This window comes from Vanacampus margaritifer, chromosome 2 (genome assembly GCF_051991255.1).
Source record: "Vanacampus margaritifer isolate UIUO_Vmar chromosome 2, RoL_Vmar_1.0, whole genome shotgun sequence".
Lineage (NCBI taxonomy): Eukaryota > Metazoa > Chordata > Actinopteri > Syngnathiformes > Syngnathidae > Vanacampus > Vanacampus margaritifer.
In genome coordinates, this window is record NC_135433.1 from 24049443 (window position 1) to 24077304 (window position 27862).

Below are 27862 nucleotides of genomic sequence, written 5' to 3' on the forward strand. Positions count from 1 at the left end.
GCGTGCTCGAGCCAGGCGGCGCTCGTGCCCGCGCAAAACTGGTGCTGATGCTGCGTGCATGAGGCAGCATTTTTCCCGCCTCCAGCCGGCAGACTGCGTCCAGCGCGGAAGTGTCATGACGTGAGACCGCCGCCCGCCTGCCTCTTCCTCGCTATCATCTTATCATCAATCTACGTCTCATCTTCATCTATCTTCTCTGCAAGACAACATTGGAGCACATGGGAATGAGGTGTGAGCCTGATTGAGCTGTTGAACATGTGATGACGTCAGCACTTCCAGTCTTCTAGTCGTGTCATCCGGAGGGCAGTTGGCCGCTCTCTCTTTCTCTTTCTCGACTCTCATTTTCTCTGTTATTCTGTTTCTCATTCTTTCTCTGTCTCTCGCTTACCATCTTTCTGTGTGTCTCTGCCTCTCTTGACCACTCCCTCCTCTATCCTGCATCCTAAACAGCTGATTCATGTTGTCTTGACTCTCCTCTGTGTGTGTGTGTGGTGGGGGGTGGGGGTCTTTCAGAAAGCGCTGAGTCATGTCCGCCAGCCTGGACGACAGCGACAGCGTGTTTGGTAGGTAGCAACTTAGTGCTAGCTTCTGATGTTAAAGTTACATTTTACACCATATCATGGATCGTGATGATGTCATCAGGTTACCACCTGTGTGTGCGTGTTTGTGTGTGCGTGTGTCAGAGCTGAATTCGGTGATTCCCGAGACGGAGCTGCTGGATAACAGCATCCAGAAGGGGCGGGCCCAGCTGACCCGCAGGCACCGCCCCTCTCGCTCCCGTTGCCATGACAGCGTCAGCTCAAATGACGACAACGGCGATGACAGTCTGGATAGGAAACAGGTGCTTATACACACGTGTGGGCTCCTACATGTATGTGTGTGTAAACAAAGGGGACCATGAGACAGCACCTGATCAGTGTGTGTGTGTGTGTGTGTGTGTGTGTGTGTGTGTGTGTGTGTGTGTGTGAACACCAGGACAATGCAACGTTCTCTGTCCACTCTCCTCTCCAAGTGACAATGCGAGGCTCCTCCCATTCCCCTGATTTGCTTCTGTCTGCGCGTAGCTCCGCCTTCTTCGAAACATCACTAGTGGGTCAATCACACGTCAGTATTCAAAACGTGAAAAAAAATAACACTGTCCACTCCCTGTCGATGTTTCTCAGGTGCGTCGCTTGCCGGATGACGCCAGCCTGTCATTGACTGTGGCCCCACGGGCACGCTACCACCAATTGACCAATGACACGTCTCAAGAGGCTTTGGACACATCCACCTGCTTACTTTCCAGGTCATGCCCCGCCTCCTCCGATGCCTCTCCAATTTATACGCGAAGGAGCAGGAGGCCGGACAGTGAAGGTATATACACACACACACATACGCACACACACAGACACACAAAGTCATGTGTGTTTGTGTGTGTGTGTGTGTGTGTGTGTGTGTGTGTGTGTGTGTGTGTGCGTGTGCGTGTGCGTGTGCGTGTGCGTGTGCCTGTGCGTGTGTGCGTATCAGTTCTGGTGTCGGAGTCCAGTCGAGACTCGAGTCCTGCCGACCATGTTTCGGTGCTGCTAGACCAGAAAACCAAGAGACGCTTCCAGGATTTGGGGTGAGCGCGGCGGCCATGTTTGTGCATTATAGGCTCTGCCCCGAATTGTTATGACGTCACTTACTCTATTGTTCTGTGATCAGCGTGACGCTCAGGCGTTCATACCTTCGGGTGAAGAAGGACAAACTGGACAAAAGAGACAAACGAGCCAGCGAGGCGGGCGGCAGGTAATTCTCCGCCCCTGACCTAGCCTGACCACAACCCCCCCCCAGCCTTCCCCCGCACACACACTAATCTCTGACCTCTGCGGGCTGCCCAGGGACATGTCCGAGAGTCTCCGAGAGTGTTCGTCTTCATCTTCGCGAGCGTCCGCATCCTTCGTCTCGTTTTCCTGGTTTTCTTCCTCAGGAACGACACCTGGATCCCCACAAACGCATCCTGTGACTGCACATGGGCCCCCAAAGTCTTGCTCACAGGTACGCACTTCCTTTTACTAGTGAACATTTCGGATCGTCGGTGGCTCAGGAGGTAGAGCGGGTCCTTTGTGCAGGTGTTGTGGTACTGTTGGCTTCTTCAAGCCACGATGTGGAACTGGCACCCGAGCGGTTCGCAGCCATGTGTGAAGCGGTTGGGAATCCTGCCCCAAGTGGCGGAGTTCAAGTGTCTTAGGGTCTTGTTCTGGAAGCTCTCAAGTTATTGGTCGATCTACGGGCTCTCCCTCTGAGGCAGGGTGAGGACTCAGATTCAAGCTGCTTGACGAGGTGGCTCGGGCATCTGTTTAGGATGACTTCAGAACCCCTCCCTAGTGAGGTGTTCTAGGCATGTCCCACCAGCAGAAGGCCCCAGGGACGACCCATGACACAATGGGGAGACTATATCTCTTGGCTTCCATTGGAATGCCTTGGGATCCCCCCGGAAAAGGTGGGCGAAGTGGCTGGGCTTCTCTGCTAAAGCTGCTGCCCCTGTGACCTGACCCTGGATAACCAGTGGAAAATGGATGGATGTAAACACTTCCTGTTCATCTGTATGCACTTCCTGTTACTGGCACACACTTTCCTTTGCAAGTAAACACTTCTTGTTGACTGTACACATATCCTGTAACTGGAATGTACTTCCTGTTACAAGTAAGTACTTTCTCTTCACCAGAGGCGTAGCAACATTCCCCAGGGGCCCCTAGCAAGAAGGAATTGGGTGCCCCGGCGGCCATTTGTAGTATACAAAGTACGTCATTTTAAAATTGCACATCTGTATCGTCAAACAATCGGCATTAATTGTGCTTCATTCAAGTGACTTGTTTTGTTTGAGTTTAACTTTAGCAAGAATCCTTCTAGGTGAGCCAGAAAACAGGAAAATAAAATTACTAATGGCATGGTCATGGTCGTTTTGAAAAAAAACAATGTAAATAAAAGCTTTACTATTTTTGGGCCGTTTTTAATTTACTAAACATCGTTTAAAAAAACACCTTATTATGCCTGGTTATTTACAACAACAAAAATCTGCCTTGCTATATACATGGTCATTTGTTTTGTTTTTTTAAACACGCCAGAAAACAGGAAAATAAAATTACTAATCACATGGTCGTTTAAAAAAAAGCCTTACTATACATGTTTTTTTTGTATGTTTTTTAAAGATGCCTTCCTTTTTTTAAGACGTCTTACATACATGGTTGTTAAAAAAAAAAAACTTACTAGTGGTTAAAAAAAAAGCCTTACTATATATACTTGGTTGTTAAAACAAATTGCCTGCTTTGCCTAATGGCAAACTACACCTGTTGCAAGATAACACTTCCGTTTAAATGGTAGGCACTTCCTATTGCAGATAGACACTGTTGGAACATTGTCTGAATAAGTACCAGCTGGCACTAAGGGGTGCTAAAGAACATGACGCTTTGAGCTAGCATATTTTGTTAGCTCATAGCAGCTAACACATAGTTGCTGACTCAATATGTTTGGATGCAAGCAAAGAGAAGGTGACAAATTGACAATGCTCCTCAAACAGGAAGTAGGTAGGGGGGGTAAAAAAAATTTTTTTGCGTGTATTGCAGGAGTCGGCTTTGAGCGAGGACTTTTCTCCTCCTCAAACGTCCCCGCCCGTGTGTCCTCATGTGGAATTGTCCTCCATGTCCTCCTCGCATCCTTACCATACGCTGTCGCAGTCTTCTGACGAGGTAGCACATGCACACGCCAGACACACACAAAAACACACGCACAATGTTTTTATGTTTACTTTAATTTTTCTTTCTTCTACTGCATTTTTGGGGCACGTGTGTCAGCTTGGCGACGAAGCGTCGTGCGCGGTGTCGTCTTGGACGAGTCAGCAGGTGTGCGAGTGGCTGCGGGAGCTGAGCATGGACCAGTATGTCCCCGAATTTCAAGCCGGACACGTGGACGGACGCTCGCTGCTCCAGTTGGACGGCGGAAAGCTCAAGGTGAGTGCGCATGCACGCACACACGCTCGCACACAGCAAATGCGTGTAAACGACAACGCCGCCGCTGATTAAAACGTACTGTTTGTGAGAGCCCAAAATAACATGTTTGTGCTTTTCATTAAGGATAAATAGAATTTAAAACACTGCACTTCATAAAAACAAAGAGTAATGAAACGAATTAAACTGTTTGCGCATCAGCTTTTTCTGTTATGCTTACTTTGACCACTGGTGGGCAGTATAATACAGTCATACAGATAGAGCATCTGTTTCAGGATAAACGTATTGAGCAACTTTTGCTAGACATGATAGTTAACAACGAGTGTTAATTGGCTAATTTGATATGAATGTATGTTTGGTTTAGGGAGACTGAGGTTGATTTTTAGATCACGTATATCATCTTAAATCATCAAACGTATTAAGCGTGTTAAGTGTTCTATACGTCCCTACTGGACAAAATATGGCATTCTGATTAAATTGTGTTTGTGGAAAATGAATTAAGCATACAAATCCACCCATATGTAGCCATCTCAGGGGCGGCCATTTTTCCTTTGTACTGCTACTTGCTGTTGACTCACGTCACAGTACCTACGTCCTTAGGTACCATTGTCATTTTCATGTTAACACTATTGAACGCGGAAAATTTATTTTCAAATCAGTACTGCCACCACTAAATGAAAAATGAAACTGCACACACGCTTTTTCATGGTCACAATGCGCACATGACGTCACATCCGCAGACAGACGGCGGGAATTCAAACCCAAATCCAGTCTAAAAACTATTAGCCAGAGGCTGGTGAACAGCTAAAGTGGTAATCTACTCATTAAATCGCTACTAAAGTCATAAATGGTCAAATAAAAAGGCTATTGTAAAGATATTTTTGGCCAAATTGTTACAGAGAGCAGCTTTAAGTGAGTAACAAAAAAGCAACTTCTACTGCTATTTATTAAATTAAAAATTACGTAATCTTTAAAGTAACTAAGAGACTGTAATTTAGTTGCTTTTAAGATAACTGTAACAACACTGTCCATTAGCCTGTCAATGGTGTTTTTTATGATGTGTTAGCATTAAGCTAGAGGGGGCCATTCCTCAAGCAAACGTGTTTACTTGTTTGAAAGACATAAAGTTGTCTGTCTTTGTTTTAGAGTAATCTTAAAATGGTAGCGAGGTTATAATGAATGAATGAATGAAATTGAACACAATTAATTTTGATCAGTCATACAATAAAAATAAAAAAACACACACACATGTCCGTCATAAAAAAACAACACACATACAGACCGAAAAGGCATAGGCAGAAGCTCACGCTTAAACTATTAGAATTATATTGTGCTTAACAAAAACAAAATAATTAAAAACATTTTTTTTAAACAAAATAAAAACAAAAAACAAACAGAAACTACATCAGCCATGGGCAAACCCCGGCCCGCGGGCCAAATACGGCCCGTTATGCGTTTCAATCCGGCCCGCCGAACTTCTCCAATAAGCCTAGAAAAAAAAATCTTTTTTTTTTTTTTGAGTGGTTAGAGTGTCCGCCCTGAGACTGGGAGGTCCTGGGTTCAATTCCCGGCCGGGTCATACCAAAGACTATACTAGACTATATAACTTCTACACACCCGGAAAATATGATCACTGGGTCGGGGTCTCACTGATAAGCTCGTTTACGCACAGAAAGGGGACAGAAAGATACGCAGGGTACATTCATAACAACGTTATTAAAATAAACGTGAGAATGGCAGTAAGCTTAACTCAAGATAACTGATTCAAAAAATATAATTCTTCCTGGATTTGGACATTTACAGCAGGAGACGGCACGGTTTTGTGTTGAACACAGCAATAATGCCCTGATAGTCCAGAGAATCGGTCAATTCTTTTTTGAAAGAAAGCAGGGACAAAGAGTTCAGTCTATCAGTCAACATTGTGGCACTGTTGTGTGTTTTGATCCCTTTGACAGCTGAAGATAGTCTTTCTACATGTTGTCATGGGTGAGGTTAGGAGCGCGCATGCAGGAGACTGTTGATATTGGTGAATACATCCCGGGGGCGTGCGTCGAGCACTTCTATGAGCGTTTCCTCGTTGTCTTTTGGCTTCTTTTTGAGCTGCTGCACAAACACCGTGTGCTATGCGTCCCCCACGGAGATGGAAAAGTGGTCAGAGACGGATTGGATGTACGCGCTTTGTCCTCAGCGCGTGACAGGCAGCAGCGGCTATCATGCAGCCGCATGTGTCACACGTACTGTGGGCCCGGGTTAAAAATGGGTGGGCCAATGGAAAAAAATTCTTTAACTTTACGCCTTGAATTGAAATCTATTAATAATAGATGCAGTCACCAGGTTTGACAGATCACAGTGTATGTGCTATTATAATCTCTTTACATTTCTCCTCCCACTTTGCCAAATAGTGTGTAAATGCCGCATCTTGCATATTCATTGAGGCAAACGTACTACCTGGATTAGGGCTATTTTATAATAATCATAATAATAATAATAATACATTTCATTTAAAAACAGCACCTTTCAGAACACCCAAGGTCACTTTACAAAGCATAAAAACACAGCAAAAGTTGAGCTAAAACAATAAAAATAAGCTATTGGAAAAGCTGTTTTAAATAAGTGGATTTTGCACATTTGAAAAACGCAGTCCTTAGTGCACACTATAAGTAAATTGGGTTGTACATTTATCTGTGTATTTTTACTGTGCTATGAGGTCCAAATGCTCCTGGTCCGGCCCATCTGTCAAAATTTCAAACCCATTGTGGCCCGCAAGTCAAAAAGTTTGCCCACCCCTGAACTACGTCATACTGTTATAAAACTAACCAAAACTAACTATAATTATAATAAAAATGCCTTTTGTTTTTGTTGTCAATAAATATGCTACTGTAATGAAAAATCCCAAACTATTGTACCCGTGCATGGCTAGGAGTGGCGTTCAACCGCTTGAAGGCACTTTTTGGAACAACTGGCCTCTATTTGCCAAACTGCCAAACAAGTTGTGTTCGCTGCCACCCTACAGCACTCATATCTCTAAGTCAAAGCCAAAAACGCAGTGCTCATATCTCAAGTCAAAGCCAAAAACGGCCCTCGTCTTGGAAAACTTATGTGGCTCACGTATTTCAAGGCACTCGCCACAGTTTTTTACACCGGGGTTACAATCTGTGTATCTTCAGGTTAGCACCTCCAGCATTTTATTTGATATTCTAAAATATATTTATAATTGACTTCTCTATCGATCAAGCCCCGGAAGAGAAAAAAAATCCTTCGTTTTGCGGTTGCCACAGTAACCGAGTGCCGTCCGCAGGGTCTGGGCGTGCTGAGCTCATGCGACCGCGGCGCTCTCAAGCGGCGCATCAAAGTCCTGCAGACGGCGGCCGATAAGGGCAAGAAGAGCGGCAAGCAGAAAGACAAAGATCGCCGTAAGCAGCGGGAGCAGCACAGAAACTGAATGTCTGGCGGTGGTCACGGGCAGGGATGTTGGCCAATCAGAGGGCGGCTGCCATGACTGCCGGATATCACCTTGTTACGAGCCGGATGTCCAAATATGGTCAAAGTGCAGTTTTCTTTCTCGCACTCATATGCAAATGAGACGCAAATGCTGTTAACTCTTGATTGTTGGAAGGCATTTATTGTCATGATCGTGCTTTCCAATAAAAGCCTCTCATTGTGAAATAACAGGAAGTGTTAATCATTAAAAAACGCAAGGTGTGGAGGAATTTTCATGATTTCCAAATCAGTTAACATGACTAAGTGGATCTGGATAGTGGATACTAGTTCCTCCACCAAAAATCCAAATGAGCTAACAATGTTGTTCTGCTTGGCTTGGAAGTACACACATCATTTTTAAGCGTGAAATCATCCTCGGTTTTGGACATTCTACATCTCTTCCTCCTGGCTGTGCTTTCTTGTTCTTCGTAACATTAGTCAATTTGGAAAAATGATCACTGCAAAATCAATCTACGATATAAATTTTGATATACAAAATTTATTTAAAAAAAATAATAATAATAAAGCACAGTTACACTGAGACTGCAAAAAAAGTGAACCAGGTTCTGGACAGTGAAGGAACCTGTGTTTTAAATTCACCTTTTATTTCCCTAGGTTACACGCGTGTTCGTTTTTGTAAAAGAACTGCTATTACAATGACAAATTAAAAGCAAGTCAATTTATTTCCGGACAGAGGAGTCTATACATTTCAGAGTTCTGAGTCAATAGCCACGCCTATCTAGTCGCTAGCAAAGATGATGTCGATGGACAAAGGTTATCTATTCCTGGACCCCTCTTATACACTTTTTCAAAGCAGAAATGAGGCGTTGTCTGATTGGTCCAGAGTTCCTTCTCGTTGCCGTTGAAGTGCAGAAGGTGGGTGAATTCCAGTTGATGATGTCAGAAGCTTCCTCTGTTCGCTTGCCAGTCATTTATGCACAAATGTTTTATTTTGAACAATTAGGCTTTTAACATTTGCACATGAATCTCAGAACAGCCTGACCTTATCCTTGATGCTTGCCTGCCTGTCCTTCCCAAGCTACGCAAGAATTTTCCCATAATAATTCTATGCACTCATCTTTATTACAATAAAACATAATAAGTCAAGCCACTAGCGTGATTATGTCATTTTTTTTAGCTATCTACGTCCATCAATCTTCTACCGCTTATTTGAGGTCGGGTCGCAGGGGCAGCAGCTTTAGCAGGGAAGCCCAGACTTCCCTCTCCCCAGCCACTTCAACCAGCTCCTCCAGCGGGATCCCAAGGCGTTCCCAGGCCAGCTGAGAGACGTAGTCTCTCCAGCGTGTCCTGGGTCGGCCCCGGGGTTTCCCGCCGGTGGGACATGCCCGGAACACCTCTCCAGGGTGGTGTTTAGGAGGCATCCGAACCAGATGCCCGAGCCACTTCAACTGGATCCTCAACGCGGAGGAGCAGCGGCTCTACTCAGAGTCCCTCCCGGATGACCGAGCTTCTCACCCTATCTCAAAGGGAGAGCTTGGATACCCTGCGGAAACTCATTTCGGCCGCTTGTATCCGGGATCTTGACCCACAGCTCGTGACCATAAGTGAGGGTAGGAACACAGATCGACCGGTAAATCCAGAGCTTCGCCTTTCGACTCAGCTCCTTCTTCACTACGGACCGATACAAAGTCTGCATCACTGCAGACGCTGCACCGATCCGCCTGTCGATCTCCCGCTCCAACCTACCCTCACTGGTGAACAAAATCCCAAGATACTTGAACTCCTCCACTTGGGGCAGGATCTCATCCCCGACCCGGAGAGGGCACTCCACCCTTTTCCGACTGAGGACCATAGTCTCGGATTTGGAGGTGCTGATCTTCATCCCAACCGCTTCACATGCGGCTGCGAACCGCTCCAGGGAGAGTTGGAGATCACGGCCTGATGAAGCCAACAGCACCACATCATCCGCAAAAAGCAGATATGCAATGTTGAGGCCACCAAACCGGACCCCCTCAACGCCTCTGCTGCGCTTAGAAAATCTGTCCGTAAAAGTTATTAAAAATAAAAGTTGTTAGGCGAACTCCCATGCACCCTCAAGGACACTGCCGAGGGTGTAGAGCTGGTCCACTGTTCCACGGCTGGGACAAAAACCCCACTGCTCCTCCTGAATCCGAAATTCGACTCCCCAGCAGATCGTCCTCTCCAGCACCCGTGAATAGACTTTACCAGGGAGGCTGGGCAGTGTAAACCCTCTTTCGTTGGAACACACCCTCCAGTCCTCCTTCTTAAAAAGGGGGACCTCCACCCCGGTCTGCCAATTCAAAGGCACTGTCATCGATGTCCACGCGATGTTGTAGAGGCGTGTCAAATACGACAGCCCCACAACATTCAGAGCCGTTAGGAACTCCGGGCGGATCTCGTCCCCCCCCCCCCCCCCCCGGGGCCTTGCCACCGAGGCGCTTGTTAACCACCTCAGTGACTTCGACCCCAGAGATAGGAGAGCCCACCTCACAGTCCCCAGACTCTCTTTCATCAAAGGAAGACGTGTCGGTGGAGTTGAGGAGGACTTCGAAGTATTCTCCCCACAAACTCACGACGTCCCGAGTCGAGGTCAGCAGCAACACATCTCCACTATACACAGTGTTAATGGTGCTATCTACAATTAAGCAGCATATCTATATCCCTCTAACAGCTATAGTGCTATATCACAATCAAATCATTTTAGAATTGCTCATCCTATAAATTATTCCAATGATCAATTTAATACAATTGTGCATTAAAATGTATTTTAAAAAATTATTTTTATGAATCAATTATTGTTGTTTATTTGGTATTGTTCAGTAATAGAGGGGTTGATGTTGTAATCGCCAAACCTTTTGAAACTGATTGTTACTGGTTCGGTCATTGTTCTCCAAAGTAAAAGCAAATGTTTGCAAACATTACTTACAAAACAAAAGCAAAATGATGACTGTTGAGAGGCTGAAACGATTACTCGATTATTAAAAGAGGTGTCATTTAACGTGATAGTCAATTAGTTGTCAACCAATTCATTTTTACACCTATGGCCACCAACTCACTATGCATTATAACAGTGTTTCTCATTCATCACCCCATCTCTATAACCGTTAATATTAATATACCAATGACAATGGCAAACACCACATCCATCTCTGCCATTCACACAATCTATGCATTGCCGACACATGGTTTCTTCGCAAGCTTATACACCACTGGACATGGTACGGCCCGGATGGTAGGATCTGCGATCGACCACATTATCATCTCACGCCGCTGGCGCTCGTTCGTCACGGACCACCGCTTAGGCTGAAGCTGCGATCGGATTCCTCCGCTAGATACCGGGCCTGCCCAGACTCGACCCGGCTCCGCGATCCCACCAACGCCTCCATGTTTCAGTGCTCCATCTCTAACTGCTTCAACGAGCTGGCCTCCGCCCAAGCATCCTTGGATCACCCAAGAAACGTTGGACATCGTTGACCGCCGCCGCGAAGATGGCCTCCGTGGAAATATGACGGAGTAGCGACGGCTCAATCGAGAGCGAAATGAGGCAATCACAGCCGACAGAAAGAGATTCTGGGCGTAGCAGGCCGACTGCCTGGAAGAAGAAGGAGCAAGAAACAACAACCATACCCAAGTATACTCCATGCTCCGATGCCTTCGTGCTGGGCCCTGCATCAAAATCGCCCAGGTAAAGGACTCCAATGGCCAGCAGGAGCAGACGGCCCTGGACCACCCCCATTAGAGAGCCCTGGTCAACCTGCATGGTCACCGATGCAAGAGCTCTAACTAACTAACTAACTAACCAACATCTCTGCAGAAGAGCAATTACTCCTTGGGCAGTCTTTGCCAACGAGAGCACCACTGCCACCTACTGTAGTGGATGTGCAATTACACTACAGCCCCCCAAAAAAACATTCCCTGACCTGGGATCACAAGCCCCATTTGAGAAGAACTGCATTAAAACAAAATGACCAACTCACTATGTAGAAGGGCTGCAACTAACCATTTTGAAAATCATTTAATCTGATAATTAGTTTTTCAATGAATCGATAAATCAGATTTCAAGCATTTTTTTTCAAATTTCCATCCTTTTATTGAAAAACAGGTCATGATTTCAAACCGACATGTACAAACATGAATTGATGATGATTCTTGTCCCAGTTTTGTCCGTAACATCCATCAGAAAATCGGCAAAAATGTTGATGGTTGTGTTGCAAAGTCAAAGATGATGTTTACAAATGTCTTCTTTTGGGAAAACCCCCACAAAGAATATGAATGTGGACTGTTGAGATGCTGAAATCCCACGAGAATTCAACAAGGTCTCTAAAGGGTTAAGTGATTATCAAAATTGTCTCATTTGACTGATTGATTAGTCATCAATCATTGTATTGTTGCATCTCTAGGGCTTGATTCCCGTCACAGCCCCAAGACAGGAAGCACTTGTGCTCCGTCAAAATAAAAAGCAGTGAGTCAATAAATAAGTTGGTGATGAATAAATAGGAATGATCAATTCATAAATAAGAAAAGTGAAGCAATAGATAAATAAATAAGTGCTTTCCTCAGAAATGCTGAGTGTGCGGAATAGAGAGATAAGCTTCTCGTGAGAAGCACCAGATGAGCGTGTCTCGGCGCGCTTGCCAGATCACACCTCGCATTCCTCACCATGGCTGACTGCTACCTCCGCCCACCACCGCCAACATGGTCTTCAACTTCCTCCGCACGTGTGCCTTAAGTCCCTTGTCAGTCCTGTTACGTCTCCGTCCAGCAGAAGGCAGCACAGGGAGAGAAGGAAGCACCTCCGATTGGGAAGGTCCCAGTATTAATGTTCCGGCATCCTTCTTGGTGTCACATTCGCAGGCAGAAAGTATGAAAGTATATGTTACGAGTTTTAGCGCGCAACCGTCTTGTGGGCGGCGATGGCACGAAGGCTTCGGATGATGTCATGCGCGAAGGATCTGAGCTGCGTGAGCGTCAGGTGAGCGGCCGCCTGTGCCTCGTAGTCGCCTTGGAGACGCCCCGCCAGCCCCGCCCATTGGTCCTGGTCCTCATCCTGGCTCAACTCGGCACCACCCGGCCAGGCCGCCTCCCGAACCTGCAAACGTGTCGGCCGTTAGCACACATCCACACGGCAGCGTCCATCCTGCCGGTTAGCATTAACCTTGAAGTTACCTTAGAAATGTGAGTGAGCAGGTCTCGCAGGTCGGCCCGAAGGCCGTCCAAACCGCCAAGGCGCTCCGACAAAACTCCCAAAAGACTCTGGAACATCCGCACGCCTGCAGCCATGCGATTCACGCAGGTGTCCTGTAGGGGGCGCCAGATTACATCATCAACCAAGAAGAAAGTCAAGTCTATTTTCTGTGTGCAAGTGTGGTTTTTAAATCTCATGTGTCATCGCCAAAGGCAGCAAGTCATTTGCAACATTATATTATGCAGTCAATTGTCAAATAGCGTGCGTGGACTGACCAGTGGTCAGAGGTGGCAAATCCAAGTCCAGAAAGTAGAAACCCTACCACAGTTTGGCTTTAACGCTAGGTGCTAGCTAGCTAGCTAGCTCCATTGGTGCTCGTTTACCTGCTAGGGAGCTCTAGCTAGCATCAGGGGCTAAAGCCAAACTGTGGCATTTAGCCCCAGGTGCTAGCTAGCTAGCTCCATTGGTGCTCATTTACCTGCTAAAGAACTAGCAAGCTAGCTAGCATCAGGGGCTAAAGCCAAACTGTTGCAGGGTTTTTACTTTCTGGACCTGGATTTGCGAGCTCTGCCAGGGGTACAGATTTGTAATAAGATCCGAAATTGAGCAAATTGTGAGACGAGACGTTTTAAAAGTGCTGACCATGTTGAAGTTTTGCACGAGGGGTTTCAAGATGGGCGCGGGGGGGATACCGAGGGCGGCGGCCATCATCTGCAGGTCGCCGTTAGGCTGCGGGAGGTCAAGGGTTGAAACCTGTGGAGACACAAAACCGGCATTGGTCAGTGAGCGGCTCGGCCCACGAGCGAGTGATGAGAGCCCACCTGAGCGAGCACGGCGGGGACGTCCTTGGCTATTTTGTCGGCCAGCATGCGGGCTCTTTCCAATGCGTCTCGCAGGGCCAGTGAATGGTCGGTGGCGGTGGGTGCCGGATGGATCGCCCGGGGGAACAGGAGGCAGCATAGAAGCGGGAAAACTGCAGCAGGAAACAAGATTGAATGAATGTCAAATTGATGAATGTTGATGATGAAAAGGACGACCCCAAGTGGACAAAAATCATATCTGCACCTTACCTCAAATCCGGATACTGATTGCTGAATACAGTGAATGTTTTTAAAGTTTTACTTGGTGACTAATTTGCAGATTTCTCTCTGATGCGGGGGTCGTCTGGAACACAACCCCCGCCATAAATTAGGATTATGGTACATTGTAATATTGCTATCAATCAATACTGAATCTACGCAAACGCAAAGCAAAAGAAATGCAATGGAATTGTGACGTCCATGTCAAAGCTCCTTTTTGTTCTGTCCACATGTGACGGACACAATATTTGAGCCCCGTCAACTTTGAAGCTCGTTAACTTTGCTTGTTGGAAACTCATCACCTTTAATCCAAAAGCCAGCGACTCCTACCGGGTAAATTACACAACACGTAGTTGTTTCACCCTTGACATGTTAAACAAGGTACAAGAGTCCAGTGGTCAAACTAGCGTTAGCGAGCATGTGACCGCGGCGACCCCAGCGACCAGGCGAGGGGGCGTGGCAGGTTAAAGGCGCGCTTCCTCTGTTCTATCTCACCTGCGTGCGCGTGCATGTCGGTCACGGCGGTTTGAGGTGTCGCGCTCTCTCGACTACCAAGACAAAGACGAAGACCAAGTCCGCTTCAGCTTCCATTGGCGCGTTTATTTAAGCGGCTCCGCTGGGACTTTCCACCAAGACGACACGAACGCGACGCCAACTTTGCTGAAGTGACGTCATTACGGCCCAGAAGAACAAGCGGCACGATGTCATTTCCGGGTACAGCTTGAAAGCAAACAGTAAGCTGTTACCTGAACAAAGTGTTTCTCGCCAAATCATTATTTGAGTGACATGCTTTTTAAATTCAAACGAGAACATGGAACAATTTGGATGCAACACTTTGTTAATGAATAAACGTGAACGCTTCTTGGCCATTTGAATGTGGTCGGCGTGCGTTCGTGACGTGTCCCGTGCGCGCACTTCAGATTTGGGAAATCGTGGAAGATCTGGAAGGCACACAGGCATATTTAGCGTTTCACAACACAGTGATTCACTCATCATCATCATCATCATTATGTATGAGCAACTGAGCATGCTTCCTGTCCAAGAGGTGAAAAAGCCCAGCCAGTGGCTAATAAGTCAAGTCAAACTCATTTGAAATGTGTTGAAAAATGCCAGATAATGTCCATGTGGTTTGGGAGGCTGTTTTTCAACAACAACAAAATGACATATGTATATATTGTTCTTAAATATGAAGTGGGTAGCAACTTTGCGACAACAGGAAAATGAAGTAAAGTTGAGATAACCTATCCCACAACGCATTGCGATGACCCCCCCACCCTCGCAAAATAAATAAATAAATAAATTATATATATATATATATATATATATAGATTTTCCCCCAAAAAAGTTGAGCAGCACTTTACAACATGGATGGACATAAATTGGAAAGTTTGGAATCATTTTGTCAAGCATGTTAAACTTAATACAATGTTCTAATCGATTGTAAAAGTGCAACAATTAATCAACAATTATAAAATTTATCAACCACTTTTCTGAGTAATTGTTTGGAGACCTTGTTCAACTTTAAATTGTCCAAATCTCGCTGGAATTTCAGAATCCCAACAGCAAATAATCAGACTTTGAATAGTTCTCAGCGAAAGCAGACTGATTATCACTGTATTTTTTGCAAAATTATGAAAACATGAACTTTTATTTATTTTAATCTCATTTCATGGAGACATCATAGCCTACGACTGCGCATGAACATAGTGGGCACAAATGTTTTTGAAGAAAGGCATGGATTTTTTTTTTTAATACTATTCAGCAATTAAAAGTAATCAGCTGCAGCCCTACATGACACAATCATTTTATTAGCATGTTTTTTTTGGGTGTTCACTGCCACCTTGTGCGGCCCCAACACATCATAGATGTGCCAGAAGCTGTTAACAGAAAAAAACAAAAAAATATATCTTCAAACATAGAATGTGATTAGAATTTATTTATTAGTTGAAGTGTTACGATGAAAGGGCCGTCAGATGACATTGATCCCGTACAATGTAATTATGCAAGAGCAAAGACGTCATTATGGGCGGCCGAGTTGTGTCCAAAAACTATTGTTCATTTGACTCTCGACTCAATTGTCTAGTCCTGTCCAGTATATAAAAATTTGCATATAGAGCCATGGTGGAGTCTGGAAAACCAGTCAACAATCACTCACTCGTTCCCGACTCCGCAATCACTGCAACGGAAATATCTAGGTCCGCTATACCCAGAAGGATTGCAAAGACAAGACCAGAAGTCACACCGTTGACGGCGGACGCGTCAGGTGAGGACGACGAGCGGCACCTCTTTGTCTCCGGTGCCAAACAGCGGGAACATCTGCTCGGTGAACTCGCCGCAGTTAAAGCTGAAGATCTCGGAACCCGACTTGGCGTTGTAGAATGTCACTTGCCCGATCTCCACATCCAGGAATATGCCTACTTGACGCAGCTTGGGTGGAGCCTTCACCTGGTGGGTGGGGGGGGGCGGAGAAAACGTAGGGTCAAGCCCACTTGATCCAAAACCTGTGAAATATGGCCACTGCAAATCCAAATATTTAGGGCTGCAAATGGCTATTTTAATAAATCGATTGATCTGTCAATTACCTAAAAAAAAATTTTTTCAAACTGGCAATGCAGAAAAGTGCACAAAGGATGCTGCATGAACGTATCAGATCTCTTCAAGTCTTCAATATCTGCTAAAACTAGTTTCTGTTATCCTCAGTTTCAACGGCTACATCAAGATTCAGGCTTGCCTCAAAACCGTCCCTCTGTGAACCTAGTGACAAAATAATCAGATTCTTACAATTTAGAGTGTTCAATCAACCTTGCATGCATGTTTGTGGAATGGGAGGAGGAAACCGGAGTACCTGGACGAAAATCACGCAGGCACAGTGAAAACATGCAAACTCCACACAAGAAGGACGGAGCCCAGATTCAAACCTATGACCTCTGCACTTGGAGGCGGGTGTGCTAACCGTGCCATCCAACTTTCAGAACATTTTGTCCAAAATATATAATAAAAATAATATAATCCTGTACGAATAAATGTCAACGTTGTTATTTACCAATGAAAAATGCACTAATTTGGTTTATTTATACACTGACACCAAACAACATGTGCCGTGTTACACTGTTTCTCTTTATTATGCCCACTGGGTGGCACAGGTAATTTGAAGATGAAGTTCCTCTCTCAGTTAATTACATGCTTATTTTCAAAATAATTTCAAATATTGTCACTTGTAACACTTCAAAGTATACTGAGAGCAAGTTTGTTTGGCTGGTATGAGCATAAATATTTTTTAAATAAAAAATGAGCACTTTGGATACAGTATATTCATATGACTTCAGCCTTAAAGACCCAGTGTGTCGTACCTAGCGCCATCCAGTGGTCAAAGAATAGCATTAGAAGCACGGAGGAGCACGCACATCAGAGACTTCATTTTGCAAGCCTACCACCAATTCTTATTTTGTGTGAGCAAACTAGCATCTTGGCGAGCGACAGCAACTTGGCAGCCTTTAAAACCGAGCAAGCCGTAATTATCTGGAGCAGCTAACAAAAGCGGCTAGCAGGAGTTAGTCGGAGAAATAGGCTGGAGTGGCTAAGCGGGAGGAGCTAGTTTAAAAAAAAAAAAAGCTAGTAAAATCCTGCGAGACCAAAGCAGAAATTGACAAGCGACGGGCCCAAATCACGGGAGTTAGTGACGACCACCTGCAGCTGTGGAAGGTAAGCGGCGGTCGATCCATTGGGTCCGACACTTGATGCAAGCACCACCCGGGCTAACTACATTTGCGAAGTTGTCCTTCGGTCATCCGTAGCAGGAAGATGGTGGTGTAACATGGCAGCTCTATTAAGCTGAGACTACAGCCATATTGCTAGACCTACAATTATATATATATATCAAATACGTTTATGCGATATATATTTTTTTTGCATACTATTATTGATATAATGAATTATGAGTTCACCACTAGATGGCACTAGGGATCACTGAATGTCCCTTTTAGTACCTCCAAAGAATTGAAAAGGTCACGACGTGGTTGTTTAATCAGGAGCCAATCATTAACCAGCAGTGCTTACATAATCCAAATTCAGCATATTTATTGGTTTAGCGATGCAATTGTGTCATGAGAGTAGACATTAAGTCCTAAAGTAGCGGATGACTGACCTAATAATCGCAACGGATGAAAATCGGTCAACATTTGGATTATTGATTTTACCAATTCGTTGTTGCGGCCCTAAAAATACAGTATTTGCTATAATGTGATATTTGGCCAGAAGGACACAGAAAGGAAGCGGGACCTTTGTGAGCGGCGGGGTGGTGAGCGCTCGCAGTTGGCTGCCGCTCCACCAGATGGCGAAATATCCGTTGGAGGGGCTCATGTCGAACAGGCCCTTCCTCTGTGCCGACTCGCTTGCCACGCCCAGTTTCCAGTCCTTATTCTCGCCCACCAGCACCTGCACACACACACACACACACACACACAGACGTAGTCACGGGCACACAGCCTCACGCTCACGCAAAGCGACACACAGTCAGACAGACCTCCCAGTAGTGTCGTCCAGTGGCGTATCCTTCCTTGGCGCTGACGCACGACCACACGTCAAATCGATGCTGACTGTTGCGATAAAACTGCAGCTTCTCGCCTCGTTTAAACTGCTTCCTGTCCTCCGACAGGATCAGGAACGGGTATGCCGTCATCGGGTTCAAGGTCACGTCCTCTGAACGCCAACGAGAGCGCAGCGTGCCGCCGTTAGCCTTGCCAATGCTAACATAGCGCTAGTGATGACATAATGAGAGGTCAAAGGTCCTCACCCATGTACACGCGAGCCTTTTTGTGACCTGTGAAACCCCAACACAACACAAATTCACTTTTAGTCGGTGAAATGAATTTGATTAAGTTGATGACACGGTCTGAATGTTTGACGTACGCACCCGACACCGGCTTCATCTTCTTCAGGTCTGAAAGGAAAATGGAAGCCAGCGTCAGTCTCCCTTTCACAATAAAACCTTGACTTAAGGGCCTATCTCACGGGCGACCTGATGGCAACTCCAGTCTCGGCACAATTCAATTTTTTTGTGGAGTTTTTTTCCCCCGAGTCTCCAGCAGATCTCGAAGACATCGCAGAGACTAAATATCAATAGTTTGGTCTCCTGAGTTGGCTTAGTGGTCTTGGCCAGTGAGATATTCCCTTTGGCAGATTAAAACACTGCAATCAAATTCATCCGCTCTGAAATCTTGTGAAGGTGATGATGATGCTGATGACCTCTGAGTGTCCACTGGCTCCTCCTCAGACTGCTGCTGCTCCCTCTGAGACTGAGCATGCTCTCTGCCGCCATCATCTGGTCAACCGACGACACTGCAACACACAGCAAGTGAGTGGGTTGAGTTGAGTTGAGGCAGCGGGGGTCCGTCCGACGGCGCCACTCACAGGAAGCCACGGATCCTCTGGCGCCGCCCCCGCCGCCGCCCAGCCTGGCGTCCTCCATTTTGTCACGGACTTCGGCCAGCACCGCCTTGACTCCGCCTAGGCGGAAGTGGAGGTTGAGGTCCAGGTTGTCCACGTCAATAGGCTCGTCCGAGCCCAACGGCGCTGTTGCCTCTGAAAAGCTCTGAGTGCACAGGTCAAAGGTCAGCTGACATAACAGACGTCACCTCCGTCGCCTGAGTTCCTGTCTGACCTGTAAGAATCCGATGTGGTCCTGACTGACAGCCTGACCCTCCAGCCGGGCCCGTCTGTCCGTCAGCTGTCCGAGCTCCGCCTCCAGTTGGCTGACTTGCCACTCACCCCTGGCCAGAACCACCCCCATCTGCTGCTGGACTCCACCCACTACCTGGGCTCGGAGGCGGTCCAGGGAGGCAGCTGCCTCGTCCAGCAGCGTTTCCACTTCACCACGCTCTCGCTCGCCGTAAGTCTGACATTAGCACGTTAGCGTGTTAGTAACACTTGTAACACGGGTTGGCAAACAAAGACTGACCTTGACCCCGTCCATCTTTGTCTTCAGTTCTGCCAGGATCATCTCCTTGTCCTTCATCCGGTTCAAGATCTCCTGCTCCGTCCTTGCCACGTGTTTCTACATACGCACCCGCATGTTGAATTGTGAGAGGTAAAAAGGAAGTGCGTGTGTGCGAAGGCGTGGTACCTGTTTACTGAGTCGTTCTGTCTGGACAGACACGGTCTGGTGAGTTCGGTGCTCCTCCAGTACGCAGATGGCACAAATGCAACGCTGACATGTCCGACAGAACACCTGAACGTCAACACACCATTGTCACGCATCTTCACATATGAACACATACGACTGATAGGATTATTCTGTGGTCGCACTCTTAACTCAAAAACACTTGGACCTCAAATCTTCTCCTCTCCCACTGAAAGGATCAATCAGGTCCAGCATTCACCCCCCAACCCCCTCATTCACCCCCCCCCCCCCCAAAAAAAAACAGCATCTTAATGTGTATTTGAATAAGGAGAAAAAGACATACATACAGATTGACTGCTCTTTGGGGTATTACAAATAATTCCACTCAGTTCTAAGCAATTCTGCCTGGATGAAGCAGCCAATCATTTTGTAGTGGGATGTGTCATGCGTAGAACCCCAGTGGGATCCACAAAAACCTAATAACTCTTCAGTACAGCACTAATATTAAAAGAATAAAAAACATATAGCTGTGGGTACTGTTACCCCCTCCATGAGCCGTGGTGGAGGGCTTTGTGTGTCCCAATGAAGCTATGTTGTCTGGGGCTTTATGCCCCTGGCAGGGTCACCCATAGCACACAGGTTCTAGGTGTCTGGGCCAGACATAGCACATCTTACGGATCCCTTATGATGAATAAAAGAAATGGACAGACGTTTCCCTTGCCCGGACGTGGGTCACCGGGGCCCTCCTTTGGGGCCAGGCCTGGAGGCTTGTTGGCGAGTCCCCGGTGGCGGGGCCTGGCCGGGCACAGCCCGAAGAGGCAACGTGGGTCCCCCTTCCCATGGGCTTACCACCAGTGGAAGGGGCCAAAGGGGTCAGAGGCACAGTGAGCTGGCCGGCAGCCAAGGGTAGGGACCTTAGCGTACCGATCCCCAGCTACAGAAACTGGCTCTTGGGACATGGAATGTCACCGCTATTTTTTTTTATTATTTAGATTAACGATTTTGCTGCAGTGATACTCACAAAATAATCTTTGCCAGATGACACAAATTTATTTGTGTCCAATAAAAGTATTGATCAGCTGGACAAACTGTTAAATGAGCAGTTAGGCAAGGTTAATACTTGGTTCAAGTGTAACAAATTATCACTAAATATTAGGAAGACTTCCTATATGGTCTTCCATACGGGCAGTCATAAGTTTACAGATCCAGTTATGAATGTGGCTATTGATGGTATCACTATTAAAAAAGTTGATTCTACTAAATTTCTAGGAGTCTATATATATTAATGTATTAATTTTAGGAAACACATTGACGAGATTATAAAAAAATTGTCCAACATTGTCGGACTACTTTTTAAAGTAAGGAAATTCTTACCAATAGAAGCACTACTGTCACTTTATAAATCCTTAGTTGAGCCACATCTAACTTATTGTAACATTATTTGGAGCAATACGTACCCTACTTTCACTGCAAAACTACTGACATTAAAGAAAAAAAGCCACACGAGCCATCTCGTGGTCCTTGCATAATTCTCCAACAAAGGCACTTTTCCTCAAATATGGTATTCTAAAGCCCCCTGAAATCAATTTATACCAAAATGCATGTACAATGTGGTTAACAGGTTAAATGCTGGACTTTGTAATCTCATCCTGATACACGTGTTATCTCATCAACATCACACAAGGCACAAATTACTCTTGAAGGGAAAATATAGGAAATTAAAATGCACCAGTTTTAGTATAACTTTTAGAGGCCCTGACCTATGGAATAAGTTGGACAGCATTATCAAACTATCTGCTGGAGGAATATACAGTATTGTTGATTGATATTGTGGTACGGTGTTTGCTTTTTCTCCTCGCTTCGAATCAAATCTTTCAATTATTCCAATAGGTTTTATTTCATCTATCTGAAATGAAACCCATATATCACATTGTTTGACCACACAAGAAGCTATTTTGTATTTTATGAATATATCTATAGATTGACCACTTGTTATTAATTATGACATACATTATTTATTAGTTCATATTTAGGGTGATGGCCTTGACCCCCGTTTAATAAGCCCATAGCTTCCTGGGGTTTCCCTTTTCACAATTCAAACAAAAATGCATATTCCGATGTAAGAAGGCTGTTGAATGCACGGATATGTAATTGTACTCATGGCTTGTGTGATTTTGTGAAATAAACAAACAAACCTGTCTGGCGGGGAAGGAGCCCGAGCTGGTGTGTGAGGCCGAGAGGTTCCGACTATACATAGTCGGACTCGCCTCCACACACAGCTTGGGCTCTGGTACCAGTCGTCTCAAGAGGGGTTGGACTCTCTTCCACTCTGGAGTTGCTCACGGTGAGAGGCGTAAAGCAGGGGTGGGTATACTTATTCTCCCCTGGCTTGGTGCCTGTACGTTGGAGTTTACCCCGGTAGATGAGAAGGTAGCCTCCCACCGCATTCGGGTGTGGGGACGGGTCCTGACTGTTGTTTGTGCCTATGCACCAAGTAGCACTTCAGAGTATCCACGCTTTTTGGAGTGCTTGGAGGGTGTGGTGGAGAGCGCTCCGCAACCCCTGGGGACGCCCTCGTTCTGCTGGGGGACTTCAACGCTCACATGGCCATTGACAGTGAGACCTGGAAGGCCGTGGTTGGGAGGAACGGCCCCCCTGATCAGAACCCGAGTGGTGTTTTGTTATTGGCCTTCTGTGCTCGTCACGGATTGTCCATAAACACCATATTCAAGCATAAGGGTGTCCATATGTGCACTTGGCACCACGACACCCTGGGCCACAGTTTGATGCTCGACTTTGTGGTTGTGTCATCGGATTTCTGTTTTTTATGTTCTGGACACTCGGGTGAAGAGAGGGGCGGAGCTGTCAACTGATCACCACCTGGTGGTGTGTTGGCTCCGATGGCGGGAGAGGATGCCAGTCAGACCTGGTAAACCCAAACGTATTGTGAGGGTTTGCTGGGAACGTCTGGCAGAATCCCTTGTCAGAAAGAGTTTCAACACTCACCTCTGGCAGAGCTTCTCCCTTGTCCCGGGGGAGGCGGGAGACATTGAGTCAGAGTGGACTAAGTTCCGCACCTCCAATGTGGAGTTGGCCGATTGGAGCTGTGGCTGTAAGGTGGTCGGCAATCCTCGAACCCTCTGATGGACACCACCGGTAAGGGATTTTGAAGGAGTCCTACCGGGCCTTTTTGTAACTCCGGATGCAGCTGGCAGGTACCGGCTGGCCAAGCAAAATGCAGCTTCGGCGGTTGCTGAAGCAAAAACTCAGGCGTGGGAGGAGTTCGGCGAGGCCATGGAAAATGACTTCTGGACGGCTTAAAGGAAATTCTGGTCCACCATCCGGCGTCTCAGGAGGGGGAAGCAGTGCACCATTAACACTGTGCATAGTGGAGATGGGGTGCTGCTGACCTCGACTCTGGACGTTGTGAATCGGTGGGGAGAATACTTTGAAGATCTCGATTCCGCAGACACACCTTCCTTTGGGGAAGCAGAGTCTGCGGACTCTGAGGTGAGCTCTCCTATCTCTGTGGTAGAAGTCACTGAGGTGGTTAAAAAGCTCCTCTGTGGCAAGGACCCGGGGGTGGATGAGATCCACCCGGAGTTTCTAAAGGCTCTGAATGTTGTGGGGCTGTCGTGGTTGACACGCCTCTACAACATCGCATGGACATCGGGGACAGTGTCTCTGGATTAGCAGAATGGGGTGGTGGTTCCCCTTTTTAACAAGGGGAACCGAAGGGTGTGTTCCAACTATAGAGAGATCACACTCCTCAGTCTCCCTGGTAAGGTCTATTCAGAGGTGCTGGACAGGACGGCCCATCGGGAAGTCGAATCTCGGATTCAGGAGGAGCAGTGTGATTTTTGTCCCAGCCGTGGAACAATGGACCAGCTCTACATCCTCAGCAGGGTCTTTGAGAGTGCATGGGATTTCGCCCAAACAGTCTACATGTGTTTTGTGGACTTGGAGAAGGCATTCGACAGTGTCCCTCGGGGAGTCTTGTTGGGGGTGCTTTGGGAGTACGGGGTACCAAGCCCCTTGATATACGGACTGTTCAGTCCCTGTAAGACCTGTGTCAGAGTTTGGTCCGCATTGCCAGCAGCAAGTCGGATTTGTTTCCAGTGAGGCTTGGACTCCGCCAAGGTTGCCCTTTGTCACAGATTCTGTTTATAACCTTTACGCCGAATTCACACTGACTGCGTAATGGATACCGAGCGGTTTCCGTAGAGCGATCTGTGGGTCGTGACCGAAAGAACAAGATCCCGGATACAAGCGGCCGAAACGAGGGTGTCTGCTCTACCATAGAGATAGGGTGAGAAGCTCGCTCATCCGGGAGGGACTCCGAGTCGAGCCGCTGCTCCTCCGTGTTGAGAGGAGCCAGCTGAGGTGGCTCGGGCATCTGGTTCGGCTGTCTCCTGTACGCCTCCGTGGAGAGGTGTTTTGGCCATGTCCCAACGGCAGGAGGCCCCGGGGACGACCCAGGACACGCTGGAGAGACTATGTCTCTCGGCTGGCCTGGGAACGCCTTGGGGTCCCGCCGGTGGAGCTGGTTGAAGTGGCTGGGGAGAGAGTAGTCTGGGCTTCACTGCTAAACCTGCTGACCCCGCAACCTGACCACGGATAAGCGGTAGAAAATGGATGGATAGATGGATACTGCTACATTATCTGTCCACACATTGTTGCTCAACCATTGAGAGGAGTTGTACCAGACATAGTGAGGAGATGCTTATTGTTTGAACACATATAGAAGAAAACAGAAAGTGACTACTCTGAAAACAAGTCCAAAAGACTATATTTATTGTATTATCGTTAATCTTATTTTGTCAGCCTTTTGTCAGACTTTTGTGCAAATTATTTACAGTTTTGTACAGTTTTGTGTAAGAGCATGTGTAAGAGCAGGCTTGCGTTGTTAGCTTTGAGTCAGTCTCGGTAACATAACCCCAACCTTAACCACAGTCCTATTTTATTTTGAAAGTATTAAACTTATTTCTAGGCTGACAAAGTTGAAGAATTGAAGTATGTTGATGTGATAGGACTGTTTTTTTTGCACATTATTTTGTTCACAACTAGATGCTGCTAAAGATTACACACTGTCACTTAAAATGGTTGAAGCACCGCAACATAGATGCTAGCATTAGCATTAAGTGAGTGGGGCCTTTCTTTAACAGGGATGTGATTTGACCAAAGTGAAATTATCTGAAAATTTAGCCGGGGGTCTGGGGGCCGCTGGCACCCAGCTAGCCCCCCGGAGCTCATGGGTTTTCCGTGTTTTTAAGTACTTTCAATGCACTCACATGACAAAGAAATAGACAAAACAACAGCATAAATTTTCAATGTATATTGAACTATCCCATATAAAATGGCAGTTTTAGTCAACTCAAAATCAGTCACATTCAAAAACATTGGACTGCCTTTGCTTTTAAAAACTATCACTGAGAATATCATCATATCTAACTAATGGGATTACTAAGTTAACACATAAATAATGTTGAAGAGTTCAACTTTCATGAACAAATAATTGTATCATGACCAAATGAAAAGTAACTCATATTAGAACATACCACAAATGTCTTTGTTATAGCAGAAGATGTTATCTGTCGGAGTCATGTGCATACACAATGAACTACTAAAAAAAAATAAAAAATTAAAAAATAAAAAATAAAAATTAAAAAAAAATCTGATTTTTTTTTGGGGGGGGGAGATAAAAAAAGCGGAATTCCGCGAATTAGCGGAAAAATCACATCCCTGTTTAAGCAGTTGTTTGGGATTGTCTTCTATTTGCCAAATTGCTGAAGTGAGTCTAATAATCGTTTGAATGATGGCTTGTATCTCGAAAAATAAGTTGGTCACTCGTATCTCAAGACACAACTGTATAGTGTGTTCAGGTATTATAATTACGCCTGTTCATGAATCATCTATGATCGTTGATGTTCCCCTGTGAACATGCGATCATGTATGATGTATCATGTATGACCTTGTCTGTTGTCACCCTTTGGTGTCTATACTCTCACCTCCAGTAGGCGTCGGTGTAGCTCACAGGTGCGTCCCCTGAGCGCCTGTTGCGGGTCCATGAGAGGATGCTTGGCGTAGAACGGCGTGTTGTGATGCGGTTTGATGTGTTCGCTGCAGTACGCTGCCGTGCACGTCAAGCAGGAGCTGACGGCCGGCTGCTTGATTCCCGTGCAGACATCGCACCAAACCACGTCCTCATTGGACGCCGTCACAAACGGGTTGCTGTTGCTGGACGGCGTACTGGATATGGTGGCGGCGGCGGCACCGTAGCGTGAAATTTTGTAATTCTCCGTGATCATAGCAAAAACTTTGTTGATGCTCAGTTGAGGACGTTCTTCAAAGGCGTGTTTGCATAGCGGACACGTACATGTCGCAGTCGATGCCCAGTAGCCACCAATACAGGCCTATAAAAAAATCAGCATACACACTGAGGTTAAGAAGCTAGCATGCTATCCAAAGAGTAATGGGACACACTAAGCTAGCATGCTAACAAAACAGTCAGTCAAATGATACACTGATGCTAATCTAGCATGCTAAACATACAGTTATGACAAAAACTGATGCTAAGGTAGCATGCTAACCAAACAGGCATGGGACATAATCACGTGACACTTTGATGCTAAGTTAACACAAAGCTAAGCCTGTCCACTATCCAGTCATGTGACACATGGATGCTATGCTAGCAAAATAGCACGCTAACCAGTCAGGTCATATATTGATGCTAAGTAGAACACTAAACACACAGACATATAAGACACTGATACTACGCTAGCATGCTAACCAAGTAGTGATGTGGCAGACTAGGGCTAAGCACCTATGATGCTAAGGCATGCGTGTTGTTGGCATGTACCTGGCAGAAGTTGTGTCCACATGGCGTGGAGACAGGGTCAATGAAGAGGTCAAGACAAATAGAGCAGGTGAGTTCCTGTTCTGTGAACGGATCTGGCGCCGCCGCCTCTGCCATCTTGTTTCCTGCAGCAAAAAACACACATCAAATTTAGCGTTAGCCCGGGAAGAACAGGTGAATCAAGAAGTGCCTAAATGGCAACGCCCCATTCCTCAGCATTTACATACAAACAAGAAAACATCTACTTCCTGTCACATGACCGGCAACTCTGATGATGTCTATCTGATTGGCAGCAGGTGTACCGAGGGCGTAGCCACAAAGCATCACCGACTGACACAAACTCACACACAAATAGACTGAAATCAACTAAAACACACACACAAACCCATGCACACACCATTTGACAACATGACCGCCATTCCCCAACCGGTCGGTTCACTGATGACATCATACAGGCGGTGCTTGGCCAGAATGAGACTTTTCAATCATGACTGGGCAGGGCAAAGCAAAAAGCTGAGCGGTGACCTTTCATCTGTGTAGTTGTCCTCTGCCCCTGCTGCTGTGGTGGATCATGTGCTAGCTTACTGCTAGCATCGTTAGCATAGCTAACTTAATCTCATCCCATCTTTCCCAGCATCCTTTCAAAATAAGACTATATATGCACTCATGGATTTTACTTTCACAATAAAAATCTGTTCAGACTCAATCAATGCGATGAACTATTCCTTTCAAAAATAAAAGGTACTTGCTGGTCTTCACTCATCTGTTTGCATTAGTTCATTTCAACATAAAATGCCTTAAGTGCTATTAAAACCGCCCCCCCCCCCCAAAAAAAAAAATTCCCCCTCATATTCTATCATCTTTTCAAAGTAAAGCTCCTCCACTACCATTAAATCTCTATTTATGCCACCGCAGTAGTTGTTCCTTTCAAAATAAAGTGACGATGTTGAGTTGCTCCCACGAGGCGTTTAACACGCGGAGCAAAGTGAGGTCCGATGTTGCAAAGTACATAAAAAAATTTTCAAAAGTTTTCTTACCTGCTTATCGTCGTTGCGTTTCTGCTCAGCCTGAAACGCAAGTTTCACTGTGACGTCTGCGGGGGGCGTGGCCTCGCAAAAGTGGTCAGGGCACATGTTTTCGTGAGCATCAATCACGACGACACTTCACTCTTGTATGTACTCTCAGGGCTAATAGCTA

The 27862-nt window shown here is 46.1% G+C and overlaps 3 protein-coding genes across 6 annotated transcripts; 1 reads left to right on the forward strand and 2 right to left on the reverse strand.

Annotated features, from left to right (window-relative positions):
• Positions 1–13: 13 nt before the first annotated feature.
• On the forward strand, positions 14–7947 carry samd14 (sterile alpha motif domain containing 14). The gene is made up of 11 exons (XM_077557388.1): positions 14–229; positions 514–563; positions 684–841; positions 976–1089; positions 1164–1353; positions 1507–1600; positions 1684–1767; positions 1860–2016; positions 3585–3707; positions 3813–3968; positions 7264–7947. Exons 2-11 carry the CDS (start codon positions 527–529, stop codon positions 7405–7407), a joined length of 1257 nt encoding a protein of 418 aa, XP_077413514.1. The 5' UTR covers positions 14–229; positions 514–526; the 3' UTR covers positions 7408–7947.
• Positions 7948–11498: 3551 nt separating this feature from the next.
• Positions 11499–14989, reverse strand: csf3b (colony stimulating factor 3 (granulocyte) b). 2 transcript variants are annotated; one of them, XM_077557418.1, is made up of 5 exons: positions 14187–14989; positions 13434–13585; positions 13255–13365; positions 12594–12725; positions 11499–12516 (listed from the first exon to the last, which is right to left on the reverse strand). In XM_077557418.1, exons 1-5 carry the CDS (start codon positions 14200–14202, stop codon positions 12313–12315), a joined length of 615 nt encoding a protein of 204 aa, XP_077413544.1. In that variant the 5' UTR covers positions 14203–14989; the 3' UTR covers positions 11499–12312. The 2 variants fall into 2 exon arrangements, with proteins under 2 accessions (XP_077413544.1, XP_077413545.1); XM_077557419.1 differs by lacking the exon at positions 14187–14989 and adding an exon at positions 13683–14176.
• A 623-nt stretch (positions 14990–15612) lies between these two features.
• On the reverse strand, positions 15613–27850 carry btr30 (bloodthirsty-related gene family, member 30). 3 transcript variants are annotated; one of them, XM_077557372.1, is made up of 13 exons: positions 27703–27850; positions 26669–26790; positions 25818–26222; positions 19813–19917; positions 19648–19743; positions 19351–19584; positions 19101–19281; positions 18936–19028; positions 18604–18630; positions 18484–18510; positions 18214–18389; positions 17970–18125; positions 15613–16136 (listed from the first exon to the last, which is right to left on the reverse strand). In XM_077557372.1, the coding sequence occupies exons 2-13, from the start codon at positions 26780–26782 to the stop codon at positions 15951–15953; spliced, it is 1800 nt and encodes a 599-aa protein (XP_077413498.1). In that variant the 5' UTR covers positions 26783–26790; positions 27703–27850; the 3' UTR covers positions 15613–15950. The 3 variants fall into 3 exon arrangements, with proteins under 3 accessions (XP_077413498.1, XP_077413497.1, XP_077413496.1); XM_077557371.1 differs by lacking the exon at positions 27703–27850 and adding an exon at positions 27191–27212; XM_077557370.1 differs by lacking the exon at positions 27703–27850 and adding an exon at positions 27063–27109.
• Between the last annotated feature and the right edge of the window lie 12 nt (positions 27851–27862).